The sequence below is a fragment of the Hibiscus syriacus genome, unplaced genomic scaffold, assembly GCF_006381635.1.
Source record: "Hibiscus syriacus cultivar Baekdansim isolate YM2019G1 unplaced genomic scaffold, ASM638163v2 tig00003151_pilon, whole genome shotgun sequence".
Classification (NCBI taxonomy): Eukaryota; Viridiplantae; Streptophyta; class Magnoliopsida; order Malvales; family Malvaceae; genus Hibiscus; species Hibiscus syriacus.
In genome coordinates, this window is record NW_024061964.1 from 464,124 (window position 1) to 491,878 (window position 27,755).

At 35.4% G+C, this 27,755-nt stretch overlaps 1 protein-coding gene and 1 long non-coding RNA gene across 3 annotated transcripts; one reads left to right on the forward strand and one right to left on the reverse strand.

Annotated features, from left to right (window-relative positions):
- The first annotated feature begins 3,444 nt into the window (after positions 1-3,444).
- LOC120175310 lies at positions 3,445-4,508 on the forward strand. Of its 2 annotated transcripts, XR_005521244.1 has the most exons (4): positions 3,445-3,502; positions 3,754-3,831; positions 4,120-4,182; positions 4,457-4,508. It is a non-coding gene; the product is annotated as an uncharacterized LOC120175310 (long non-coding RNA). The 2 variants fall into 2 exon arrangements; XR_005521243.1 differs by lacking the exon at positions 3,445-3,502 and having other exon boundaries at positions 3,525-3,831.
- A 4,314-nt stretch (positions 4,509-8,822) lies between these two features.
- Positions 8,823-16,727, reverse strand: LOC120175298 (single-stranded DNA-binding protein WHY1, chloroplastic-like). The gene is made up of 7 exons (XM_039181958.1): positions 16,433-16,727; positions 16,260-16,354; positions 16,073-16,165; positions 15,684-15,778; positions 9,757-9,830; positions 9,319-9,407; positions 8,823-8,973 (listed from the first exon to the last, which is right to left on the reverse strand). Exons 1-7 carry the CDS (start codon positions 16,683-16,685, stop codon positions 8,854-8,856), a joined length of 819 nt encoding a protein of 272 aa, XP_039037889.1. The 5' UTR covers positions 16,686-16,727; the 3' UTR covers positions 8,823-8,853.
- Positions 16,728-27,755: the final 11,028 nt, after the last annotated feature.

The window sequence follows — 27,755 nt, forward strand, 5'->3', positions numbered from 1 at the left end:
GTCCCCCGACTCGTGGACGGAGAGAAGGCACTACCGGTTCTGTATCAATCCCACCACAACATCCCTATCCATCGATTATGATGCCACTGGAGTACATGCCCAGCCCTCCAGTTCATATAACATCTCCTCAGGGTTACATTCCTAGCCTGCCAGCTTACATTCCTAGCCCGCTAGGTTACATGCCTAGCCCGCAGGGTTTTATGATACCATATGGAGGTGCATATATGGCTATGTTTAATGATCCAACATATGGTTCATATGCATCTTATTTGGCTGGTGGTGCTTCTCCATAAACACCTCAATCTCCATCTGGATCACAGACATCGATGCCAATGTTTTCATAGTTTTCTCAATTCTTTATGAGCGGTGGGATTGTTAGTAACACTCTTCCAGGGTCGTTATTTTATACAGGCCCTTCAGCGTCATCTATGCCAAATGAAAAAAATGCTGCTGATGATGATAGTGAAGATAAGGAGACTGAAGAACAAGTTCCACGAAGAAATCCTCAGTGAAATAGACAACAACCGACATGTGGATCTTATTCGAGAAGACGACATCGATGATTCAGTTGTATTCTAATGTTATTTAAATATTTATATTTCAGAAATTTATGTAATTTTGTTATGTTATTTAAATGTTCAATGGTTGTTACAATAATATTTTAATGTTATTTTTTATTCAAATTTAACATTAAATGTTTGTTAAATGTTTTTAAAATACAAATTATAGTATTCGAAATTTAACATTAAAATACAAATTATAGTATTCGAAATTTAACATTAAATTCAACTTAATATTCCAATTGAAATTTAAAATTGTATTCAAAATTAAAAGTTATATTCCAATTATAGTTCACAATACTTAAATTGAAATTAAATTTATCCATATGTATGATTTTATCCTTAACATATACATTAAAAATTTACATTAAAACCCACGTGTTATAATCCCAATAAAAAAGGCTCACAACAGAAAATAAATTTCGATGCTCATTCCATATAATTTCAATGTCACAACCAACTTATCACTTCACATTTATTCAATTTATCCATAACATTTTATCCAATTTATTCAAACTTCACATAACATTTTAATTTAAGTTATGAACTTAAATATGTATGATTTTATCCTTAACTTGCTGAACTTCCTGAAAGAACTTAAATTTAGGTTATAATTTACCCGATTTCACCACTTTGCTGCATCTCCGGGGGACATGACTCGAATAATAGGGCAATGATAACATATTCTCTGATATAACAATCGAAGGCGCGCCCCGGGAAACGCGCTTTCACTACTTTGTTGTGTCCCCTCAAATATAATAGGGCATTCATAAATAGTGCCCCCGGGGGACATGAGTGACATAATAGGGCAATGATAACATATTCTCTAACAAAATAATGGAAGGCGCCCCCCACCCTGGGAATGCGCTTTCACTGCTTTGCCAAGTCCCCTCAAACATAATGGGATTCCTCTTACAACGAGTTGCCCAGTTGGTTTCATGTTATGCAGAGACTTAATCCCGAGACAATTGTTGAGTTCGAAACTCAACATCATTACGTGAATGATTAAGTGGTTCTCGATCGCTGCCAATTCTACCGTGTCTTTTGAACTTACCCTCAGTGTATTAATGCAGTAAAGTACTGTAAACCAGTTGTCCAAATTGATGGTACTTTCTTGTATGGGAAATACAAGCAAGTTTTATTATTAGTTGTGGTCCAAGATGGTAACCACAATATTCTTCCTATTGCGTTTGCCCTCGTTCAAGGAGAAGACACTGAGTCTTGGGCTTTTTTCCTTAAAAATTTACGTTTACATGTTGTCACAAGGGAACAAGTATGCATTATTTCAGACCGAGGAGCTGGGATAAAAGCAACAATGGACTCTTTGGGTCCAATGTGGAAACCTCCACATGTTCAGCATCGATATTGTGTCCGTCATATTGCTGCAAACTATTATGAAAAATACAAGAAGAACGATGAACGCCAGTTAGTCATGCCCATGGGTACGTTACTTTTTTTCCAATTTTTCAATCATTTTCGTATTACTTATTTTTGCTTCATATTAACTAATACATATTCCTAATGGCTTAGGTTACAAACTCTTACCTCAAAGGTTTGAGTCTATGCTACAAGAGCTGTTTGGAAAAAAATAAGAAGGGGTGCGAGTACATTATGGACATCAGCAAAGAAATGTGGACAAATGCGTATGACGGGGGTATCGTTATGGTCATATGACAACCAACTTGGCTGAAGCAATCAATTTAACTTTAAATGGGACGCGTCATTTACTAGTACAACGTTGGTCAAAACGGCTTATTTTCGTTTGGGTCAACTCTTTGCAAAGCTCGGTGGACAAGCTCTTACTTGGATACAAAACGACCATATTTACCACCCAAGACTACTAGCTAATTTACTGAAAAAAGTGGCTGCATCAAATGAGATGTTTGTTACAAATTTTTCTCGCACCCGTGAATTGTTTTGTGTAACCGAAATGCCACATCCACTGCAAGGGATTGAAGCTAACTCTTTCAGAGTTAATCTGCGAGAAAGGTTGTGTGATTGTGGTTTCTTTCAAGCACTCAAATATCATTGCTCTCATGTCATTGCTGCTTGCTCACATTCGCATTTGGACTAGAAAAATTATTTTGATCCCGTATACCAACTTTCACAAGTATTCAAGGTATATGAATTTGAGTTTCCGTCCACAGGTAACGAAATAGACCCAGATGAGATTCACACTTGGCTTACAATTGTACCAGATCCGTTGCTATTCAGGGACTCAAGTCGTCCAAAATCCACTAGAATACATTGTGATATGGATATTTGGGAGAAGTCAACAGAACAAAAAAGATGTGGGCATTGCAGAAACATCGGGCACAATAGAAAAAAATGTACAGCTCTGTTATCATCGCATTATCGTTAACTCTTATGTAATTAATATTCTATTTCAATGAATGTTTTTGTTTCTAATATTTAAATGTAATTGTATTTTCTATAATCTCAATGTATGTACACCTAAATAAATTATATTTTTTAAATATTAGTATTTAAAAATTATTTTATGATATTTGGTTAATATTATATAAATTATTTTTTATTGGTAATTTTTTAAAACGATTAATTATAATTATTGAATATAATAATTAATATTATTTATTATAAATAATTTATTATTAATTTTAATATTATAATAATTTCACCTTCTAATTAGAGGAAAAAATATTAAATTAAACAAATTAACAGTTAGAAAAAAACTTTATGTATACGATGACACATTTCATGTTCTGATTGGAGGATTAAATTTATTAAATTAACTTAAAATTAAGACTAAATTGATAAAATATGTAAGTATTGAAGATTACATGTGTAATTATACTAATTTTAACAGGTAAATTTCTATCTATTCATATACATGTATCTGAACTGTTCCGCTTCATTTTTTTTGTCTCTTCAAATTTGCTCACTTGCAGGATGGCAAAATTGGTTCATTGGAATATAAACAGGTATATAGATTTTTTCCATTTCTTGCACTTTAGAATACGAAGTCAAATATGTAATTATGGTAGGAAAATGTGGTTGTAACTGTTAATGATATTTTTTGAATATTTGGATTCGGATTTCTGCTTTGCCCTGAGAAGGAATATGGTATTTAGTTTTTCTTTACATCTCAGTGTGTTTCCTTTTTCTCTTGTCTTTGCTTGCATCTTTATTGGTTTATTCAAAATGATTTACCTATACAGTCTTCTTGTGGTAGGATCTTGCCAATGCTGGCGTGTGGTGCCTTTGTGATATGGTTGGTGGCAAGAAAGCGAACATGCCTGAAGCTCTGCAGGTTGGTACTAGGGGAAAGATGAATGTTCTGTTTTTACCTTTGAGTTTACAATCTTCGGTTCAAAAACTAGATCAAATTTAAAAGGGGAAGGGGAAAAAACAAGGGAGGGGGTGAAGTTTGTCATTGTCATATCCGTTTGGTTTTCCGTAGTGGATCATTTCTTTCAAAATCTGGTCTTAAATCCCTGCTAGTCTCTAAAAAAGATTATGTGATCTGTGTTGCTGCACTAAAAGGGAACGATTATTTTATGAGTGTAATATTTTAGTCTGATTTTACATTTTCTTGTAGGAGCAATTTAAACTTTCCGGTAAATCTCGTGCTTTGCTTACATCAGGAACACCAACTCCAAAGGTATCTTTTTGTGTTTATGGAGTTCAAAATTGTGTTTTCTCTAGGCCAATACACATGCATCAATGCGTTATACTTCAATCTTGTTGTGGTAAAAGACTTAAAGAAAGATCTGTTTTGGTAAAATAAAGTGTGCATCTACCGAGGTATCAATATTATTTGTATTTGGTAGCCTAAAGTTCAATGGGTCCACAAATCATGTGTTCATTGAGCTGTAAATTTTCATTTATTTAATTGATTGTAATGCCTAATATTAATCTTGACTTGTTTATTTCAGGGTCTGAAAGACATTGCATATATTTTATCCGTAAGTAAGAAGTATTCAGGAAGAGACGATATTGATAATTTGGATGAAGAGCCGAGAAGTCTGCAGATGTTTGATTCATAATTTTTTGAAACCTTTACCCTATGCTCGAATAAATAAGGGAAAGGAGAAGTGAGCATCTTCCCCTTGTTTGAATAACATTTTTATTATTTAAGTAAGGGAAAGTAAAAGGAGTTGAATGTCCCTTGGTTTCCCTTGAAACAGACTATTTCTTATTTACCCCAACTTGGAGGAAAGCTAGGAAAAGTCTCTTTTCCTAACAAATTTCAAATAAAAATGTATCATTTACCTGATCTCTCTTTGTTATAATTGTTTATTCTAACATAGTGTTAAGTTTTGCATAATGAGCTCATCTAAAGTTTAACTTAGCGTGCCAAGTCCAGAACTTGTTTGTGGAACAATGTTTTTATGTAAATCCGATTGTCATTTTTACTTTGTTTTTTAGGTATAAGTAGGGTTGCACATAATTCGGATTTCAATCCGATCCGGATCGGTTTTTATCCGATCCGGTTTTTTCCTATAGAAAAAAAACCGGTTTATAAAATAACCGGTTCGGTTTCTAACCGGTTTGGAGGGCCGGATATCCTAACCGGTGTAACCGGTTTCGGTTTTAAAAAAACCGGTTTTTTTAAAAAACCGGTTATAAAAAAACCGATTTTAATATTCCAGATTGCTCATAGGGAACCGATTCCCCCCCAAGGGGGTACCGATTCCTCACTGAATGGTTTGGCTCCGAGATTTCCAGAATGCTCGGAGGGAACCAATTCCCCCATAGGGGTACCGATTCCCCCCTATTCAACGGTCGAAATATTTGAATTTTACACTTAGGGAACCGATTCCCTATGAGAGGGTACCGATTCCCCCACGCTCTAAGCATTTTTATTAAATGTTTTCACACTTAAACGGCTATATTATCTTCATTAATTATCACTAACGTTCAGAAGTGATTCAAGGTGTATTTAAGCAAGCTTAGAAGTCATTGATCAAAGACAAGAAACATCAAGCAACTAGAATCAAGAGAGAATCAAAGAGAAAGCATCAAACCTCAAGTTCGATAAATTCAAATACTTAATTGAAATACTTAATTAACTCAACATAATTGAAATACTTAAATACTTCCAAGTTTGATAAATTCAAATACTTAAAAACTTCCAAGTTCGATAAATTCAAATACTTAAAAACTTCAAGTTCGATAATTGAAACAAAGTTTACGATAATTGAAATAAAGTTAAAAAATAAACTACATTTCCATCTCTTCTTCATCATCTTCGCCTTCTTCGTTTGGAGGGGATATTCCAAGTTCGACTTCTTCAATGTGTAAGTTTGCTTCCAAATCGGCATCAATTGCATCTTCTAGGGTGGTGATATGTTGCTTACGAGCCGCTCCATCCAAATAATCCTTTAAACAAATGCATACTTCCACCGACTCGGGACTTAGTCTTGATCTCCGTTGTGATATAACCCTGCCACTAACAGAAAAAGCGGATTCCGAAGCTACCGTAGAAGCTTGGACGGTTAGTAAATCACGGGCCATGGCGGCTAGAATCGGAAATTGTGCTTCCTTTTCTTTCCACCAAGCCAAAATATCCAAACTTTCAAACTCTTCAAATGTCATTTTTGATAGAAAATCGCATGACATGTAATTTCCCAACTCGCTACTTGGGGTGGTAGTACGTGATCGTTTGGATTGAGAATTTACAAGAGTGTTAAAAAGATTCAAATTTATGTTACTTGGACGTCTACTAGATGATTCCGCATTCATTCTCATTTGATCGTGTATTACACTACTTGATCCGTATTTAGTTAAATAAATTGCAAACATGTCTCGAAAACATTTGTTAAAATAATTTATTTGGTTTTGGACAAAGTTGGGTTCATCATCGGTTAGATTAAAAGCAAACGCAATTTGTTCAATTAGTGTTTCAACCCCACCAACATTTAACGTTGGGTTTAAAGCGGCGGCACAAGTAAAAATGGGGGGAATCTCCTTAAAATATTTTAAAAGTTTTTCCTTCATTGCAAAGCCAATTTCTTGAAAAACTTCGGTTTCAAATTCAAAGTCATTTAGTCGGGTAGCCAACAAAAATATTTGATTAAGAACCAACGGGCTAGTAGGGTAATAAACACCGGATAAAAAAGTTGTTGCATTTTTAAAAACCTCAAGCAAATCAGTTATTTTGGCTATAGTTTCCCAACTCGAATCCGGATAAATGTCTGTGACATGACCCCTCTCGAAAAGCCGATCGTGAAATGTTTGCAATGTTTCCCTTTGCCTTAAGGCAGTATGCATCATCATCCAAGTTGAGTTCCAACGAGTTGGACAATCCAAATTAGGACCCAAAGCTTTTTATTAACAGACTTACAAAATCGTTTATAATCATTTAGTCTTTTGTTGTTGTTACAAAGAATCGATTTTATCATTGTTTTAAATTCTAATCTAATTGGCTCAATAACCTCCAAACCGGCTTGCACGGATAAATTAATTATGTGTGCAACGCAACGGGTATGAAAAAACGCACCGTCTAAAATCGGTGAAAGTAATATTTTCAATCTTGGAACCGCGTTTGTATTATTCGATGCATTATCAAAGGATATAGAAAAAACTTTATTTTCTAATTTATAAAGACAAATTACCCGTTTTAAAAGTGTAAATAAATTAGCACCGGTATGCGGCTCACCGAATAATTCAAACGCGATTGTTCTTTTCATCATTTGCCAATTATCTTGATCTAACCAATGTGACGTAACGGCTAAAAAAGAATTTCCGGTATTATGAGGGGAACTCCAAACGTCACATGTAAGCGACACACCATAACGGTGTTCTTGGAATCCTAAAATCATTTTTTCCCTCGCCGTACGCCACATTTTTATAGCATCTCTTCTAAGGGTAGTACGACTTACTTGAGTATAACGTGGTTGCATTAGTTGTTGAATTGTTGTCGTGAAATCTTCATCATCAAAGTGGTCGAACGGCAATGCTTTTGTAATAACGAACTTTGTAAATGCTTCTCGTAATTTATCGTTGTCGTAAACAAAAACACCACCTTGCGGTGTAAGATTCGATTGACTAGGATCCGATCTTGAGCGAAGTGCCTTGCATGATTTTGTCAAATGGTTCTTCAACGTTGTGTTTCCTTCCGATGCAAGAAACTTTAGACAAAGTTTACAACGCGCCCTCCTCGAGCCATTTGACATCTCACATAAATCGTAGTGATCCCAAATATCTTTGTTTCGAGTGTGTTCGATCACTCTCACGACTTCAAGGTTTCCCCCGACGGAAGATTCAGCAGTGTTACTCATGATGAATAAAAAATTACAAAACTAAGATTTGAGAGATGTTTAAGTGTTGTGTAATAAGATTTGAGAAAGTTGTAATCAACCAAATACATCCCCAACCTATTTATACATGTTTAGGATGGTAAAATAGTAATTTTTTAAAGAAAAAAACGGTCAAAAACGGTCACAAACGGCTATATTAACGGCTAGTTTTTTAAACCCAGACCGGGTTTTTTTTTCGGATAAAAAACGGTTTTTTAACCGGTTTTTTTCAAATCGGTTTTTTATCCGGTTAAAAAACCGGTCTGGGTTTTTTTCTCCAAACCGATTAAAATAACCGGTTTAAAAAAATCCGATCCGGTTAAAAAAAAACCGGTTTTTCCCAAAACCGGTTTCGGATATTTTTTTCGGATATTCGGATATTCGAATTTTTTGTGCACCCCTAGGTATAAGCTTCAATAAGGAAAGTGATGCATGAGATCTTAAGAACCTATGGACATTTGATGCGTTCTGATTACTGGGATTTTGATATTTTGCAGAAGCATTTCAGCTAGGAACTGATGGCATCCTGTTCACAGTCAACATTTTGCTGTGTGGCAATTAAGAGATATTACATATGCTGATATGCCTATGAACAATATAATCAACTTCTTTCTGCTATGGGCAAAATAACTAATCTGAGAATATAAATTTTGTGGGTAAAGCCTACATTTCAGTTTGCGACATTTCTTCAGCTAGTTTGATTATCTTAGAGTATAAAATGTAATTTGCAGCATGTATTTCTTGAAAATGTTCGTCAGCATTGTAATACTAGTTTGCAATGAACACGTCCGACATTGATTCCATTGATTATGATGTGAGGTGGGAGGCATATCCAACCTTCACCATGAACTTTAACTTGGCTCCATTGGAAGGAAACATAATTTAAGATATAAATTAACAATCACTCGAAACTAAGTTGAATCGCTAGCAACAATTTAAAGCACAATCCAACTCGAAGCTAGATACAGTTTAGAACATTTTGGGAAAACACTAGGTAAATTAGAAAGGTCATCCTATGACAAATTTTCCAACTAACTACTCCATTCGTAGTCTCCTCCGTATCTAGGATTGACATTATTCACACGACTTGATTCATCCAGTTTCGTTGAATTCGCGAAGGCATGCCATCCTAAAAGATATGGCAAAATATACTGCAGAGAAAAAAATATGTTGTTCAAAGCAAGTTAGAAAACAGTCATGACACTAACAACTTATTCACTTGTAAAAGAAATATTAAGGGGAAAGCCAAGTTTGGGGTGTGGGATGCCATTTCCAAACAGTTCTCATTCAAACATGTCAACCCTTAAGAATTTATGTATGCTGCCGTGCAAGTAGTATTTGTTGAACAAAATTTGCCCGAGAAAAAAGAAGATTCGATCCAAGATAGCATTTACTCGCAGCTATACATCTTATGAATTAAAAGTATGTCATCATACATCCTAACACCATTGATAAAAAATTAAGAAAGATGAAAAATAGAGAGAAGTGTATCATACGCTGAATGCTGATTTGAGGACAGTGAACTCTGCTTGCGTGACAGGAATATAAATGCTTTCGTCCATGTTTAGAAGTTTGTTTTGAACACCTTCAACAAAAGCCATTAAAATGTTAGGCCTCAATCTGTCACAGATTGATTATAATCACAAAGAGCATGAAATGGAAAAAGAGGGAAAAAAGGGTGTTGGTATGCGTAAATATATGTTAATCTTTCCCATTCAGTGAGTTCCGGTTAGAAGATATATCAAAGTGGGTTTGATCCACCAACAACAGCATGGACACAAATTCCTCTAGCACATCATTGACATTACAGTACAATGAGACATATCCCAAGGCTAGAGTGATAAATGCATCAAACCTAAAACTGGAAAGGATCTACATGTGATGTATTAAAGAACTTTAATTCCTGGAAAGGATTCATGTGAAGTGAGCATTACCAAGGTTAAAAAAGTGACCAGACCCATCAGGGAGTGGCTCCACCTTCAAGACCTTCCTAACCTTCCCCTCATCACTGAAAGTTAATACAATGTCATTAGAATTCATCTCAATTAAGAGCAAACGTGCCTTTTCTGCAACATTTACACATGACAGCCCACTGCAAAAATATATTTCACTACAAAAATAATCTAAACTGAATTTGATGTCGATAAGTACAGAAAGTAACTCAATCTTTACAGGCATATTATTAACAGTTACCAACAACTATGGTAGTAGCTTCTTCCACCAAAAAGTTTATTCCTTTCCACGATTAATAGAAATAATGCATTAGAAGAATTTCTAGACTTCAACTTACTTAAGGCAATGGTCCACAGACAAACATGGTATCCTTCATATAGGAACATTGCTCCCCCTATTGCAGAAAATTTTTCTATTGGAAAAATAATATCCATGGCTTGTCTTATGGTATCATTGATCCTCGATAAGCATCTACTTTTCATGTAGCACATGAACATATGAGAAATCGCAAAGCTGATATGGACAGGGGATACAAAATATTTAAGCAGTTGTCAGTGTTATAATGTCGTTCTGAAGAACGATAAACAACGTAAAAGAAACAAGATCAAGGGAGAAAGGAAAACTTCATTTTCTTCATCATGTTTTTCTCTCAATCATGAAGAGATGTATTTTATACAATTAACTAGAACAACCCAAGAAGCTTAACTGCTCATAACCATCTTTAACTAACACTCAACAGCCTAACTAACACATGACAGATTGGTTAAAACCAACTCAGTTCCAATTCATACACCAACATTCCCCCTACTTTCCAACTGGACAAAACAATACGCGCAAGAGCATGCACCAACATTCCCCCTACAACAAACTCTCACATCACTAAGAACACCAAAAGCTCACTCATTACACTCCTCAACCGTTGAGGCCACAAATTTGCCTTGAATTTGTGAGATAAGCAATCGTTGCCTATGTTTAAGGAACGCTGGAGCAGACAACGGCTTGGTTAGAACATCAGCAACCTGTTCAAAAGCAGGTACCTCCTGAACAGATAGCTTGCCAACAACTACCATTTCCCTAACAAAAAACAGGTCAAGTTCAACATGTTTGAACTTGGAATGCAAGATTGGATTTGCACAGACAGCTACGGCACTGGAATTATCACACCACAAGACAGGTTTCCCATGAACCGACAACACTGCGATACTCAGCCTCTGCCGTAGACCGTGCGACTACCTGCTGTTTACGAGAGCTCCAGGAAACCAAATTGTCACCAAAATAGATACAATAACCGGGGGTCGATCGTCTATCTGCATCTGACCCCCAGTTCGCATCGGCAAAACCTGTTAAAGACAACCGTGATGGAGCTGAAAAGCGAAGACCAAAATCAGCAGTAGCTTGCAAATATCTCAATATCCGTTTCACTGCCTGAAGATGATCATCACACGGTGCTTGCATGAACTGACAGACCTTATTCACAGCAAAGGCAATGTCTGGTCGCGTGACAACGATGTACTGCAAAGCACCGACAATACTTCTATAATGAGTTGCATCTTCAATTGGTATTCCAGTGTCAACCTCCAGCTTGCAATTAGTGACCATTGGAGTAGGAAGACCCTTAGCATCTTCCAGCCCACTTTTAAACAACAAATCACGTATATACTTCTGTTGACTCAAGATAATCTCATCAGCTTCTCGACACACTTCAATTCCCAGAAAAAAACTCAATACCCCAAGATCCTTTAGCGCAGACTGCTTATTAAGATCGTCAATCATACCTTGCACTTCTTCCTCACAGCTACCCGTGATGATGATATCATCTACATACACTTGTAGATACATGATGTTGTTAGTAGTTTCCCTAACAAACAGTGAAGCATTAGATTTTGCTAACACAAAGTTCTGAGTCACTAAAAACTGCTTTAACCTCTCAAACCACGCTCGAGGCGCCTGCTTTAGCCCATAAATGGCTTTGTTAAGCTTGCAAACCAAGCTTCCATCACCTTCTTCATAGCCAGGTGGTTGTGCCATATATACCTCCTCAGTTAGAACTCCATTGAGGAAGGCGCTGTTTATATCGACTTGCCTTAACTGCCACCCCTTAGCCAGTGCAAGTGAAATCACAACCCGAACTGTTACTGGCTTGACCACAGGACTGAAGACTTCATGATAATCGATACCTGGCTGTTGCAAAAAACCCTTAGCTACAAGTCGAGCTTTGTACCTCGCTATGGATCCATCAGCATTTCGTTTGACATTAAAGATCCACTTTCAGTTCACTGCTTTCCTTCCACTCGGGAGAGGAACAAGAGTCCAGGTGTTGTTCTTCACCAGTGCATCAAATTCCGTTTGAGCAGCAGCTCTCCACTCAGGACTCCTCATGGCTTCTCGAATAGTCCTCGGTTCTCTATCTAAGCAAGCCACCTGAAAAACATTGGGCTTCCTAATCCCATTTTTGCTTCGAGTCACCATGGGGTGAGCATTGGACTGTTCAACCTCAGCCTGAGATTCTGCACATGTGACAGCACTAGGAATTGACTCATTTATAACCGCATCATTATCATCATTCAAAGTGGTTGGAACACACAACTCATTATCAGTATCGGTTGCATGCGACGTGCCAGGCAGGCGCAAGTCAGAGTCACAATTATGGCTATGCACTGGATCAGGCACAACCTCCACACACCTTCTAGGTTGAACACTGTGTAACTCTTCAGAAGACTGAACTACAGGCAGAAAATTAGTCGAGGTAACAGTCGAGGTAACAATGCCAGAATCTGATCGACCTCCTCCTTTCTTATCAGCATAAGGGAAGACTCCTTCATCAAACACAACATGTCTGGAAATGAAGACTCTCCCATTATCATCTAAACATTTGTATCCTTTATGTAGAGGACTATAACCAAGGAACGTGCACCGCTTGGACCTGAAGTCCAACTTATGCTGGTTGAATGGCCTTAGAAAAGGAAAGCAGACACACCCAAAAATCCTTAGCATGGAATAATCAGGAGTCTGCTTATAGAGAATTTCAAAAGGAGACTTGCCACCTAAGACTTCAGTTGGTAAGCGATTTATTAAATAAACCGCCGAGACAAACGCATGACTCCAGAAATTTAAGGGAAGTTCAGCCTCAGCTAGCAGTGCTAATCCCATTTCAACGATATGCCTGTGTTTCCTTTTGGCTTTCCCATTTTGTTCAGACATACTTGGGCAGGAAATCCGTTGTTGTACACCATTAGCAAGGAACCAGCCTTTGAGAGCTTGATACGCTCCTCCTCCATCAGTCTGAACAGATTTGATTTTGAAACCAAACTGGACCTCTACCATCTTGTAGAAATTTAAGAAGCATTGCATAACTTCAGATTTCCTTTTTAGTAGATAGACCCAAGTGTGCCTACTGTGCACGTCTATGAACGATACATAATACAAATAACCATCAGTAGAAACAACAGGTGCTGGACCCCAAACATCTGAAACAATTAACTGAAACGGTTCCTTGTATTCAGTAACGGAATTACAAAACGGCAATTTATGAGCCTTGCTTTGTAAACATGCTGTACATACATGAGACAACTTATTTTCACTAAAGCTGATATTACAAGTCTTCATTACTGCTCGAACAGAAGCCATCGAGGAGTGGCCGAGGCGTTTGTGCCACAAGTCTATTGAATTCGATGCTTTAGACACATTGTTCAACTGCCAGCTCGAGTCCTTCACAGTGCATGGCAGCAACTGATACAACCCATCATGCGTGAGCCTCCCTTTCAACAGAATCTCCTGAGTCTGTATGTCCTTCACAAAGCAGTCAAAAGGGTGAAACTCGATAAAAACCTTATTGTCACGAGTAAATTGAGAAACAGATAGAAGATTCTTCTTTATGTTTGGCACATGAAGCATATTTTGTAGAAACAAAGACTTCGAGTTACTGGCCAGACAAGACTGTCCTACATGTGCGATCTTAACACCTTCGCCATTACCCATGAGTAGAGTGTTATTACCTGTATAAACCGTACCAGAGTTGAAGACAGACAAATCATTGGTAACGTGATGTGTAGCTCCTGTATCTGGGTACCAGACAGCACCAATTGGGTTGGTCGAGGCACTAACTGAAGGTATTGTGGAAACAAAGACAGCTGGTGAAGATGAGACCGAGGAACCAAAAGGGTTCTTTCCAGCAGTAGAGCCAAACAATGAATCACTCGAGGCTACATTCATATGGGGCACTGACACTGGACACGCAACCTGAGGAGTGAATAAGTACCCATTTTGATAGTATGGCACTGAACCAAACGATTGTATGCCAGGAGAGACTGAGTTAACACCTGGATGACAGAGGAACATAGGAGTCTGGGTAAAACCAGGATTCACCAAGTGATTATAAGCTTGCATGCTAACAGCAGATTGTTGTTTATCACCCGAGAAAGCACGCGACTGTCTCCATCCTTCAGTGGTCGATGCAGTAGAATCAGGCATTCCAGAATAATCTCGATCAAACCTATGATAACACTTCTGTACTGTGTGGCCAAACTTTCCACATAGTTGACATTGAGGTCAATTAGAACCATTGAAACGACCATGACCTCTTTCTCGAGAATTGTCACTTTGTTGCAATCTTTGTGAATTCGGCTGTGACTGAGGTTCAAAACTACTAGTTGACTTCAACTCATCTTTATCACTAGAACTAACTGCCATATTAACTGAAGCACTTTCATACAAGAAAAGCTTCTGTCGAGCTTCACAGTCAAGAAGCATCTCAGTTAGGACATCCAATGACAAAGAATCACGAGAGGCTATAGCGATTACAGACTCAAATTCCATGGACAAACCAGCCAAAAGAACACTGACATGTTCTTGTTCAGTCACTAAGCTTCCTGCTGCATATAACATGTCACAAATAGACTTAACTTTTGCCAGATATTCATTTACTGTTGAGCCAGCCTTCCTTTGCGAGTGAAGGCTATGTCTGAGGGTTGATATCTTTGCACTAGACCTTGCACCAAAGAGACGTGAGATAGCACTCCAAATAGCAAGAGTTGTCGTGAGACCAGTGAGATGAGGAAGAACTTCTGTACTCACAGTGGTTAGGAGCCAAGATGCCAAGAGTTTGTCTTGCTGCCTATATACCACAAAAGCTGGGTTCTCTTCTTCTTGCCCTGAATCATTCGTGACAAACTCACTAGGAGCAGAAATGTCAGTAGACATATATCTCAACAGACCGTATCCATCAATGATCAACATCACTTGATGCTTCCACAAGAGGTAAGTGCTTTCAGACAATTTAATAATGTCATGCTTAGGAATATGTTGAACACTCAAACTAACCGGAGAGGACGCCATGAAAAACAGTTGAGCAAACACACTAATCAAGAAACAAGAATGATCTTTGTACCTGACCTTCAAGACGCACAGCCACCTTCAGCACCTAACTGTCACGGCGAAGGAACTGACTTCAGGCATCGTGAAGAGAGGCGAAACACAGTAAGCAGCGAGCAGCGAAGAAAAGACTCCAGGATTTGGCGACTGATACCATGTTATAATGTCGTTCTGAAGAACGATAAACAACGTAAAAGAAACAAGATCAAGGGAGAAAGGAAAACTTCATTTTCTTCATCATGTTTTTCTCTCAATCATGAAGAGATGTATTTATACAATTAACTAGAACAACCCAAGAAGCTTAACTGCTCATAACCATCTTTAACTAACACTCAACAGCCTAACTAACACATGACAGATTGGTTAAAACCAACTCAGTTCCAATTCATACACCAACATTCCCCCTACTTTCCAACTGGACAAAACAATACGCGCAAGAGCATGCACCAACAGTCAGGAACAGTTCAATTACCAACTTTAGCATTCAATATAGAGAGGGGTGTTTGCAGGTGGGGGGAGGGGAGGAGGAGGATTGTACCTTTTCCCTTTAAAAGGGTCATGAAAAAATTCACATGATTCCTTCGTGCCGAGGCTAATCAAAGTTCCAATTTCTGTAACGGATAACGAGAACACCTGGAGAGAAGTAAATCATCAATGGTTGCATATCATTTCTCTTGTATGTATTTACCACAAGGATTTGGCATTTGATTTACAGTATACATCTGAATGTGGAAACCAAAATCATGATTTTCCAGACATTCAAATCTTTAAAGTGTTATAAACAAGATTTGGGACAAAAAAACCATTTGCTCCATCCTAGCATGTGAACCATGCATTTCTCCAGAGATTGGAAACACCGTTATCTAAAATGTCCAAGTTAATTTATCAAAAACAATTAAACTGAAAGCTAATTTAGCGAAAGATCACCTGCTTCCTGCCCCAATCATATTGTCTAACACCAGCTGCAGGTGCAAACTGTAGCAGTACAAACCCACCCCTGGATATTTTAAATGCCCCTGACTGTACAAAACAAAGGAACACCATTTCCAACTATAACTACAGTGACAAAAATTTTAAAATAACCTAAGAAAGAGAAACTTCGAATGAAGCATACATCTAAAGGCACAAACTCAGGGGCCCTAGGTTCCACAGTAAGAGCAGCTTTCCCTTTGTAAATCGAATGACCCACGTAATACCTAGGCAGGGACCCTGCGGTGAAATAAAACACTTTAAACACTTGGGGGGAAAACCACTAAAAACGCTTTAAACACATTGTTTTCTTAAAACCTGAGAATGGAGGAGGTGAAGTAGACGAAGAGTTATTAAACTTCTGTTTCTTGTCGAAGAATTCAGATTGACGGCATTTGAGAGAAAACTTGGAGGGTTTGGAGGTAAAAGACAGGGTATTAAATTTAAAGGCGTGATTTTGAAGGGACTTGAGAGAAGAGAAAGAAGAGGAAAGTTTGGGGTTGGAGATAGTATTGAAATTTAAAGTTTGGGCAGAGACTGGAGGAGAAGATAAGAATTGAAGTTGCAGCATTCTTTACCTTCTTGGATTTTCCCCCTTCAATTTCTCTCTATCCCCAGCTATGTTATGACTACTGAAGCTTAAAGATTTCTCTTCTCAACGTCTTACAAGAAAGCGGGTAAAAGTACTACAGAAGTCCTGCACTAAGTGGAAGATTATATTTTGGTCCTTTTAGTAAAGTAATCTTGTTCGTGTTTAGTAAATTGATATATGCATCTAAACTTCATGAAGGTGAACAAAAATTGATTTGATTTAAAAAAATATTCTTTTCAATTTTAAACAGTTTGAATTATTTAAATTTATTAAAAAAATTGGGTTTAATTTAAATTTGAATTTATAAATTTTGAATAATTAAAAAACTTAATATTAAAATTATATTTTTTTTCTTTAACTAAATAATTTGATTGTTTTGTGATTTTGTCTCTCTTTCTTTATTTTTTTCTAATTTCTTCCTTGTTTTAAGTTTTATTGATTGAATTCAAACCACATGTTCTTCTACCAATGTAGAAAATATTCGTAATTTTAATTTTTATTTGACAATATTTTTTCTCTTTTTAATTTAATATTTATTTTTGTTTTCTTTAATATTTAACTCTTTATATATTATTTATTATTAATTTTTTGACTCCTCCGATACTCACATCAATACTTTATCTTTATAATTGGTTTTAAAAAAATTAATGTTATAAATATATTGTATACCTTAGATACTATTTAATTTATTAAATAACATTATAAGTTTCACGTACACATGAGAAATATAATATATATATATATATATATGGTTGAAAAATCGTTTAAATTGTAAATTGATATCACAAATAATTATATCTAAAATTGAATAAAAATTCAAAAAAATATGTTTGATTAAATTTAATTCAACTAAAAAATAATTTAAATAAGAATTGAATGAAAAAAATAATACTCGTAAATTTAAATAACTTAAAAAAATTTATTAGGCTTGATTCATTGTAGCTTCAGCTTGGAAACAAGTGTTAGGTTTTGCGTGAAAGTCATGTTGCCATCACATATTATCATAAACCATTTTCCTTTTATACATTTTCATGATTCTTGCACGAAAATATGTAAAAGGAAAATGGTCTTATGATAATATGCACCAACATCAGATTCTTGCGTGATATGTATAGGAATTTTCTTCTACTTGTTTGTGCATATACCTCAAATTATTTGTAATAATTTACGTCACGAGAACATGCAAATTTATTCAAAGCATGACATGTTCCTACGTTTATTGGAGGAAGCAAAATACGAAAAGCTTCAACAACATTGGTAATTCAGAAAAATGCTACGTAGAGCAGAATGTATGTGCATGTAAAAGCTACAATTGAATTGACAACATACGAAATCAAGGTTCTCTAAGCATCAAAAGTGACAACCAAATCACAGAAACATTTCATGTAAACTAAAAGCAAATTCAGAAATATTATTTGAGATGTCAGTTGTGGGGAGCTTCATAGAATCTAGCATTGGCAGGTAAGTTGAAAATGAATAAGAAGGAAGAAATTCAAGGAAACTCTAGAAAATTAAAAAAATAATCCCAGAGGCCACAGGTTTCCCTACTTTCTTGCCGCTAGAAACACTCGTAGAGTCGTAGCCAAGTTTAAGAAAAGGTCTCTTGCTATTTTTGATCAATCATTCTACCATATATCATCGTGATCTGCTCCTCTAAGCAGACCAAGATTGAGCTAAATTTGTTGGCTCGGCTTGTTTCTGATCAAAGTCCTGTGGATTGGACCTTGAAAACCATTTTCATTACCGGGGAACAAGACGATGGTTGTTCCCAGAAATAATAGTTTTAGCTTACTTAGGTTTTTATTGTTCTTTGTTGCAATAATTCCAAGCCTGCAAGATCACATCGCAGAATATGACGATTACTGGAGGGAACGCGAGTTGAAAGCTAAAGAAAATCTTGAAAATGATTATAATCTTCGGCCAGAGGAAGTCCCCCACCATTACAACGAGCATGCTGCAAGGTAAGAATGTAAAGCTGGTTCTGTTCATCCGCTCTGCCACTCCATTTTGTCGATGAGTGTTTGCCATTGTGAACTGTCTTTTGATGTCTTCTTTTCTGCAAAAGTCATCAAATTCTTCACTTTTGTATTCCCCTCCATTATCTGTTCTGAAACACTTGATCTTATTTCAAGAATCAAGTTCCACCCGCGCTTTGAAGTTTTTGAAAGTTGAAAACACATATGACTTTTTCTTAATAGGGTACACCCAACATCTCCTGGAGTAGTCATCAATGAATGAGACAAAGTATTTTGCTCCGCCTAGGGATGTAACTGGTGCTTGCCATACGTCAGAGTGAACCAATTCTAGAACACCTTTGCCTCTATAATTTGATGTGTTGAATTTCAACCGGTGCTCCTTACTTGTTATGCAATGCTCACACAAAGGAAGTGATACCTTTGTTAAGCCTGGAAGTATATTTTGCTCTACAAGGACTTTCATTCCTTATTCTGACATGTGTCTAAGTTTTTGATGCCATAGTATTGCAGAATCTGAACTACATAAGGCAACAGAGGCTTCTGCTTCTAGCAAAGTCTCCCCCTTCAGCATGTACAAGTTTGCTGTTATCTTTTCGCCTTTCAGCACCACAAGCGCTCCACGGAACACCTTCATGATTCCTTTCCTTGTTTCAATCTTGCTTGCATTATTATCCAACAATCCGTAGGATAATAAATTTTTCCTCATGCCTTTCACGTGCCGCACATCTCGAACAACTTTAATTGTTCCATCATACATCTTCAATTTGATGGTTCCCACGCCAACGATCTCTAAGGCATGATCATTACAACTATACACAGATCCTCCTGAGATAGGTTCATAATGATAGAACCATTCTCTTCTTGAGGTCATGTGATATGTTGCTCCCGAATCAATGAGCCATATATCTGCAAATCTTTTTCTGCCTTCCACGGTGGTTGACGCTTCACATCATAGAGCATCTCCATCATCTGAAGTGTTTACAGTATTGCCTTGTGGATTAGAGTTTTTTATTTAGACTCTAACAATCCTTCTTCAAGTGACCTTTCCACAGTGAGAAATTTCTCCCATTGAACTTTTCAATATCAAATTTCGTTGCCATAGCTTCTTTTTTCACTATCATGAATAGTTATCTGGAACCTTCAAAGAATGAGTAATAACTTCTTACTTTCTTATGTTAGAGGATCCACCTTTTGGTGGCAACCACAAAGACAATAAGTAGATATTACACACTCTAATCTGGCTCTGATACCAATTGTTGCGGAAGACGGCTATCAGATAGAGAAAAATCACAACTGATAATTTGAGAAAATAAAAATGAAGATAAAAGAGACACAAAATTTACGTAGAAAACCCCTAAATAATATAGGGTAAAAACCACGGACGACGATAAAAGAATTTCACTATGAGAAGATAAGAATTACAACTTCTCTCGAACTATCAAGGAGAAAACAATGATAATTCTCTCTTGATAAAAAGGAGAAAACAACTCTCAAGAAACTCTCTAAATTCTCTCTAGTATTGGAAGAAAGCTAGAATGCTTTAGAATGATTTTGAAGCTAAATGAGCTAGAGTATTTATAGTTGAAGCTTAAGGACTAATCTTGTAAATACTCTAAAGTACAATTACTAATTTTAGCAATTTTACCATACAAAAAATCAACAAAAATGTGTTTCCACCGAATTCCACCGAATTCACGACATTGGAGCTGCCAAATTTGAAAATCAAATTTGCAGGAAAGTATGACTTTTATTTTTTCAACAAGGATGCCTAGATGTCGATTTGGTTTTGCCCATGTTATCAACAATCACTACACTCATTGCCACTATCTCTGGGCATGGGCCTGGACGACACATCGCTACTTGGCTTGACATCTGCAAGCTTAGTCCGCGTTTCGGCTACAACTATGGCTTCTGAAAGTCTCTGGGCATCACCTTGCTCTTCCCCGAGAATCACCCCTAGTCAAAGTCCTTCCAAGAAGGTCTTGAGCGCACCATCCAACTTCTCAATTTTCATATTCCCTTTGTTTGCAGCCATCTCCCACTCGAATTTGGCTTCGTTTGGATCATTTCTGACAATTTTTGCGAACCACCATGTATTAGAACACCTCCGTCGACAAACTCGTATCGCTAACCAAATTTAACTATTCATATAAATAGTATCATCGTAGAAAATTGACAGAATTCACAACCAAAAGCTCTGATACCATTTGTTGGGAAATCAACGAGTACGAGTAATTTCCCTATAACTAGATTAGTGAGAATGCGATAATACCTGGAATTGATAACGGAGTTAAGCCAATTATGCCTACGTCTCCGGACTGTTGCATATCTTTTAATAAAGGGAGAAAATTAACAGGTGTTCACAAAAACACTTGAGAGAGAACTAGAATGATTTGTGATGATTTTGAAGCTAAATAGGTTAGAGTATTTATAGTTGAAGCTTAAGGACTAATCTTGTAAATACCCTAAAGTATAATGACTAAATTTATGATTTTACCATTTCCAAATTGTCAACAATTTCTCCTGCCAACTTGCACCACCGAAAATCTGCTGAAATCCCATTGAAAATTGCTTTAACAAATGCAATATGTGGTGCCTCCTTGTTTGACAAAAGCCATGTGAAAACATGACTTTCAACATCCAGAAACACCAATGGTCTCAAACTGGATTAATCACCCATGATAGCACTACATGAGAGACTGATTCCATCTTTACTCCTAGCGTGGAATTTTTTCCAGATTCTAGAACCTTTTCCAACACTATTTTAATTGCGAGCAAACTTCAAAAAAAAAAAAAATAGACCATAACTGACTACACAAATAATATCCATGCAATTATCTTTAGCAGCTTCAGTCACTTTGAACTTTCTTCCTTAATATTATCCTCGTCTACTTGCATAAGCTGCCAAAGGATTGGAACCCTGCCCATTTAGCATACAAACCTGCACAACAATGGAGTTTATCATCCTCACCTAAACCAACCTTTCTATTATGGCATCCATCCAGGAATAAGTGGATTACCAGACTAACAACCACCTCTATATCTTTGAGAAAGTAGAAATATTACAACACAACTCTTTCTTGGTCAAAACCACCATCAAAACAAAGTAGCTAAAATCTACCAACCTTCTAACATTGTGAATCCGGCCACCACATCTTGTTCGTTGCATTCAGCATTAAAACCAAACTTCTTTGCAAAATCCCAAGCTTGATGGGCATTCTTCATAATCACTTTCTTCCGATTGTTGAAATCCGAGTCTAATATAGAGCTGGTATGCACAATGTCTTCATCTCACGAGCCTGACTTCTCTGTTTCTTTAAAGCACGATCTGTTTTTTATCTTTCAGCCTCCCATAAGAACCATACAAGCTAATGCCAATGACCTATTGAGATTCTGCTCCATGGTCATAATTGGTTTTCGACAAACCTTCATTTACTATGCCACAATCCAAAATTTGGCAGGATCGATGTTTATGCTATTTAAATATCCAACTTCCAGTCTGCTATCACTAACCTCTAATATCCCCTTTACATTATCAATCTTCTCTTACCTAGCCCGTTAGCCAACTCACTTTCCACTTGTTCAGTCAATACTTTTCCTCCTTGGAACTCTAATGAAATGATAGAAAAATCGATAAAAACCATATTTCTAAATAAGAAATATATAAAAATTTAAAATATGGAGTCAAAGACACGTAGAAAATTCGTGAAAATACAACAGGCAAAGATACAAAAGGTGGATTAACTGAAATTCCCCTTTTTACAAAAGAAAAAAATTAAAAGAATTAGGAAGAAGTACCCCAGGTTAGGTACATACATTTAGGTGTAATAATATAACAATTAGAGCTTTATTTAGAAGAGGACATGATGTACCGATTTTGGCAGTACATTTAAATAAGATACTTAAAATTCAATAAAAGTACTTATTGGAGGTATTCAATCTCGTTTACAAACTAGAGTCATTGGTTTTAAAGTTAAATCGAACTACTTTATTTTCATAACTGATCCTTTAATAAAAGAGTGTTTGTGTTTAAGAATTCAAATCAAGAATTCTGATATTAAATATTTAGCTAAAGATCTAGCAATCAGTTGGGCTTCTATAAATGAATATACTAATACAACTCAAGTAGAAATAAAAGAAGTCAATAATAAAATTTTTGAGTTTTTGAAACATATAATTTCACTTTAGAAATCCAGTCGAAATTATTACATTTGAAAGATTTATCTTTACCTAAAGATTGTATATTAGAAAATTCAAGTACTCTTAAACCTCTAAACACAATTGTGTCAGGAGATAAATTATATTTTAAAAATACATAAGTGGTAAATAGTCAAAACATGATTTTACTATCTTCTAGTCAAATAGATAATGAAGAAGAAGAAAATACTAATACCCCAATAGGAATGAAAATAGTTTATATTCTTGTTTTCCTAACTAAACCTAATAGAAGTTCTAGAAACACTAGAATTAAAGAAATATATACATCATCTATAATACAACAAATGAAACTTGGAAAAGAAATAATTACTTTTCAAGATTTCAATCAAGAAAATATTATACATATATTGAGGTAACATTTCAGTTTGGAGAATATAATACATATTCTTTCAACGCCTTATTAGATATAGGAGCTACAACCAATAGTTACCGTAAGAATGTCATTTCTGTAGAAAAATGAAAAGTAATTAAAAATCCTATTAGTGCTTTAGGAATAGATAGTAATGAAACCATTATTCAATATAAAGTTAAAAACAATCAATCTACATGAATAATGTAAGATTTGTAATTCCTAAACTATTATGCTTTCCACAAATGCATACATATTTTTAGGAAATAATTTTATCTATCATCATTTACCATTTTTTTAAAATATGGTAATATTAAATGGAAAAAACTTATGTAGAAATACCATTAATAGAAAATCATACATTTATATGTGAGAAGCATTCTATTCTACCAAGAAAAGCAAATATTAAACACCTAGAAACAAATCATTGGATGTTTAAAATATTAGAGAATAATTTTAGTAAAGAATCACTAAAATTATGAGAAAACAGTCTTAGATATTGCAGTGTAAAATTGAAAAATCCCAATAAAATAATAATAGTAAAACCTATGATCTATACTAAACAATAGGTGGCTGAATTTTGATATTTAAACAAATGAACTACTTGATAAAGGACTAATAGAGCCAATTAATAGTCCATACTCTAGTCCAACATTTATGCTAAGAAATCATGTAACATCCCAAATCAGGGCCAATGACTAAATTACAAATTTTGAAAACTATTTGCTCGATTTTCAAACAAGTTAAAAGTTCAAGGACTTAAATAAGAATATTTTAGTATTGGATTAAATGGTAATTATGGAAAATTTTAAGGGTATAATGGTAATTTCATAAGAAAGATTTTTTTCTCCTTTATATAGGATATCATACGTGGAAAAGGAAGGAAGAAAAAGAAAGAAAAGTTTGGAAAGATGGTTCAGCTTGCTTGCTTGCTTCTTCTTCTTCTTCTTCCCGTAAGCTCAGTTGCAAGGTGAGTTTCCTATAAGTTGATCATTCCTTAATTTTATGATGGGTTTTGATTCTTTGAATAGTAAGAAAGCTTAAGGAAGTTTAAAGATAAGTAAAAACTCAAAGATGGATATGTTATGAGAGATTAAGTAAATATAGTTTATAAGTGAAATTTTGAATAAGAAGGTTTAAATGAATTTGGAAGTTGAATTTAACTTTTCATAGGTGTGAATAAGAAGTTATAAGTGATAGAACAAAGTTTGGATTACATGGAAAACTTAGTAAATTTCTTAGTTTCAAGAATTGGAATGAGATGTTCAAGTTTTTAAGGTGTTAAGAAGTTAAAGGATAGTTAAAATGATTGTTGTTGAGTTTGGTGGTATGAAAGGGGCTTTAGTATGGAATATTTGGTGAAGTGTTCATGATTTTTCGGGTGAAATGGCCTGTTCTGGGCAAGGGGAACCGATACCCTATGAATAGGTATCGATACACGAGTTTATGAATTTGAAACAAGATAATAGTACTTGGTTTAAATAAGAGTGAGGATATGATAAGGGTTTGCATCCTGGATTGAAAGAATTGGCGTTAGTTAATAAGGTTATGTGATGGGAAGTATATTGGAGTTAAAAGATCTAAAGATACTACCAGGTTAAGTTAATCAAATATGAAGTGAATTTGGGATATAGTTGTATATTTTGATCATAGAATGGTGAGGTAGTAAAGAAGATAAGGATTTGTATGTTTGAAGGAAATACAAGTACAAGAGATGATAAAGAATGAGGTTCTGTATAAGTAAAGTTGACTGTTAAAGTCATGAAAATGTGATAAAGAGGGGGTAATCAGAGATAAATATAAGTGATATTAGAAGATTATGAGAACATGGGTGAAAGTTATGGTTTAGTTATGCTATAGGAAGATCTTGACTTATGGAAAATAATGGAATAAGGAAAAGAGAGGATGAAGTTTAAAGCATCAGATGTGATAAAGGTTATGTTGAGGTATAGATTATAAGTTTGACTAGAAGTAAGAAAGGTACGTCGGGTGATATGGGAGAATGTTTGATTATACAAAGTGTATGTCTTAATCATATATGATGAAGATTTAAGGTTATGTTTCTTGGTCAAGTAGGAGTAGTCAGAGAAATAAAGAATGATTTATATGTATTAAGGAAGTTTTAGAGGCAGTGAAGTAAGGATGAAATAAAAGTTTGGTTATTATTGCAAGGCAATTAAAGATTTATGAGGAATTTGGTTGATTTATGATTTTTATTGATAAGAACTGATTCTACTATCTATATGATAAGTTACATGATAGGGATGTATAAAGGAAAATGTAGTTGAAGAATTGAAGTGATGAAAGTTAAGTTATTAATGATAATATGAAAGATTAAATTGAGAAGGTAACATGAGAATATGAATAGGATATGTGTAGACATTATCTTTATCTATTAATGCAATGAAAATTCGAGGACGAATTTTCTTAAAGGAGGGGAGATTTGTAACATCCCAAATCAGGGCCAGTGACTAGATTGCAAATTTTAAAAACTATGTGCTCGATTTTGAAACAAGTTAAAAGTTCAAGGACTTAAATAGGAATATTTCAGTATTGGATTAAATGGTAATTATGGAAAATTTGAAGGGCATAATGGTAATTTCATAAGAACAATTTTTATTTATCCTTTATATAGGATATAACACGTGGAAAAGGAAGGAAAAGAAAAAAAGTCTGGATAGATAGTTCAACTTGTTTTTTCTTCTTCTTCCCGTGAGCTCAATTGCAAGGTGAGTTTCATGTAAGTCGATTATTCCTTAATTTTATGATGGGTTTTGATTCTTTGGATAGTAAGAAAGCTTAATGAAGTTTAAAGATAAGTAAAAACTCAAAGATGGATATGTTAGGAGAGATTAAGTAAATAGAGTTTATAAGTGAAATTTTGAATAGGAAGGTTTAAATGAATTTGGAAGTTGAATTTGACTTGTCATAGGTGTGAATAAGAAGCTATAAGTGTTAGAACTAAGTTTGGATTACATGGAAAACTTAGTAAATTTCTTAGTTTCAAGAATTGGAATGAGATGTTCAAGTTTTTAAGGTGTTAAGAAGTCAAAGGATAGTTAAAATGGTTGTTGTTGAGTTTGGTGTTATGAAAGGGGCTTTAGTATGAAATTTTTTGTGAAGTGTTGATGATTTTTCGGGTGAAATGGCCTGTTCTGGGCAAGGGGTACCGGTACCCTATGAATAGGTACTGATACCCTAAGACCAATTTTGAAGAACATATTCATGAGGTATCAATACCTAAAGGAGGGGTACCGATACCATCAGGCAGATATCAATACCTGCAAACGTCGAATTTAATTTGGGTACCGATACCGCCGTAGTGTACCGATACCCTCCTAAAAGGAAAATATGAATTTTTCTCATTAAGTTAGCTTAAGTTATTAGCATCGAATTATAATGTTTAGGCTTCTGATAATCGTCTTGGAAATTATATTTATGTAGATACTAAGCCTAAACAAGTTCCGAAACAATTGGCAAGTAAGATCGATTGAGGGAAAGATAAGAGATCGACATTGATTGGTGAGGCCAGGTGAGTGCATACTTGTTAGTATATGATGTTTAATGGAAATAAGACTTGTGACAAGTCTATTTCGTATAGTATAATGAATGAATTCATAAATATAAACCTGTGTTGGATATGAATATGTGTGTGATAGGTTATAGTATATGTTACATGATATATGTGAGTATGTGTGGCAATGTATATGTGAATGAGCATAGATGATACCTATGATGATATAAGAATAAGATATGAATCATATGATATGAGTATATGGAAAACATATGTGAATAATATATGACCTATATGTGCTACATGATATAAATGATTTCATAAGAAATAACATAAGCTATGTGATACAAAGTTATGAACTTACATGATCACAAGAGATAAGACCTGTGATAAGAGATGTGTAATATGAATGTATGAACATGTGAAATGATATAAGTATTAATGCCCATGTTATTTGTCATGAGAGCTAGAGGTATAGTTGGCATGCCAAGAGTCGAGGGTCTACGTGGTCCTTCGGGACATATATGTATCCTTCGGAACATTTATGAGGCCCTTTGGGAAACATGATTGGTCTTTTGGAATATGTATATAGTTGTTAAGGAGATTACTATGTGGTCCTTATGGACATTTTATTTGGCACTTCGATGCATTTCTACGCGGCACTTCGGTGCAATTATACGTGGTACTTCAGTGTATTTATACAAGCTGTGGTGATAGTATTGTGCACAACCTCAATGTACTCACATATCATTAGTTCTCATAGGTGTAACCCGATCCGATCTGGAGTGTTAAATTAGGGCCACCCCAGTGACCCACTATAAAAATAGCGGAAAATTTAATTTTTTTTATTAAAACATGTAACTTATAAATTGATTTATCAGTATGAAGAAATAAAACAGATTTTTTGACTTGTATATAAAACAAAATACAATTACATGCCCCCTAATCACATGTACCATACTCTGCAAACAATGCCAAAAGAACTCCCTTAC

Bases quoted from the DNA above. Each gene is read 5' to 3' on its own strand.
- LOC120175298 (XM_039181958.1), bottom strand. From the start codon at position 16,685: ATGCTGCAACTTCAATTCTTATCTTCTCCTCCAGTCTCTGCCCAAACT. The intron at 9,831-15,683 runs GTACAATCCTCC...ATTAACTTTCAG, and splicing joins GACCCTTTTAAAGGGAAAAG to TGATGAGGGGAAGGTTAGGA. The intron at 9,408-9,756 runs GTAATGCTCACT...CTTTTGTTGAAG, and splicing joins TGGTCACTTTTTTAACCTTG to GTGTTCAAAACAAACTTCTA.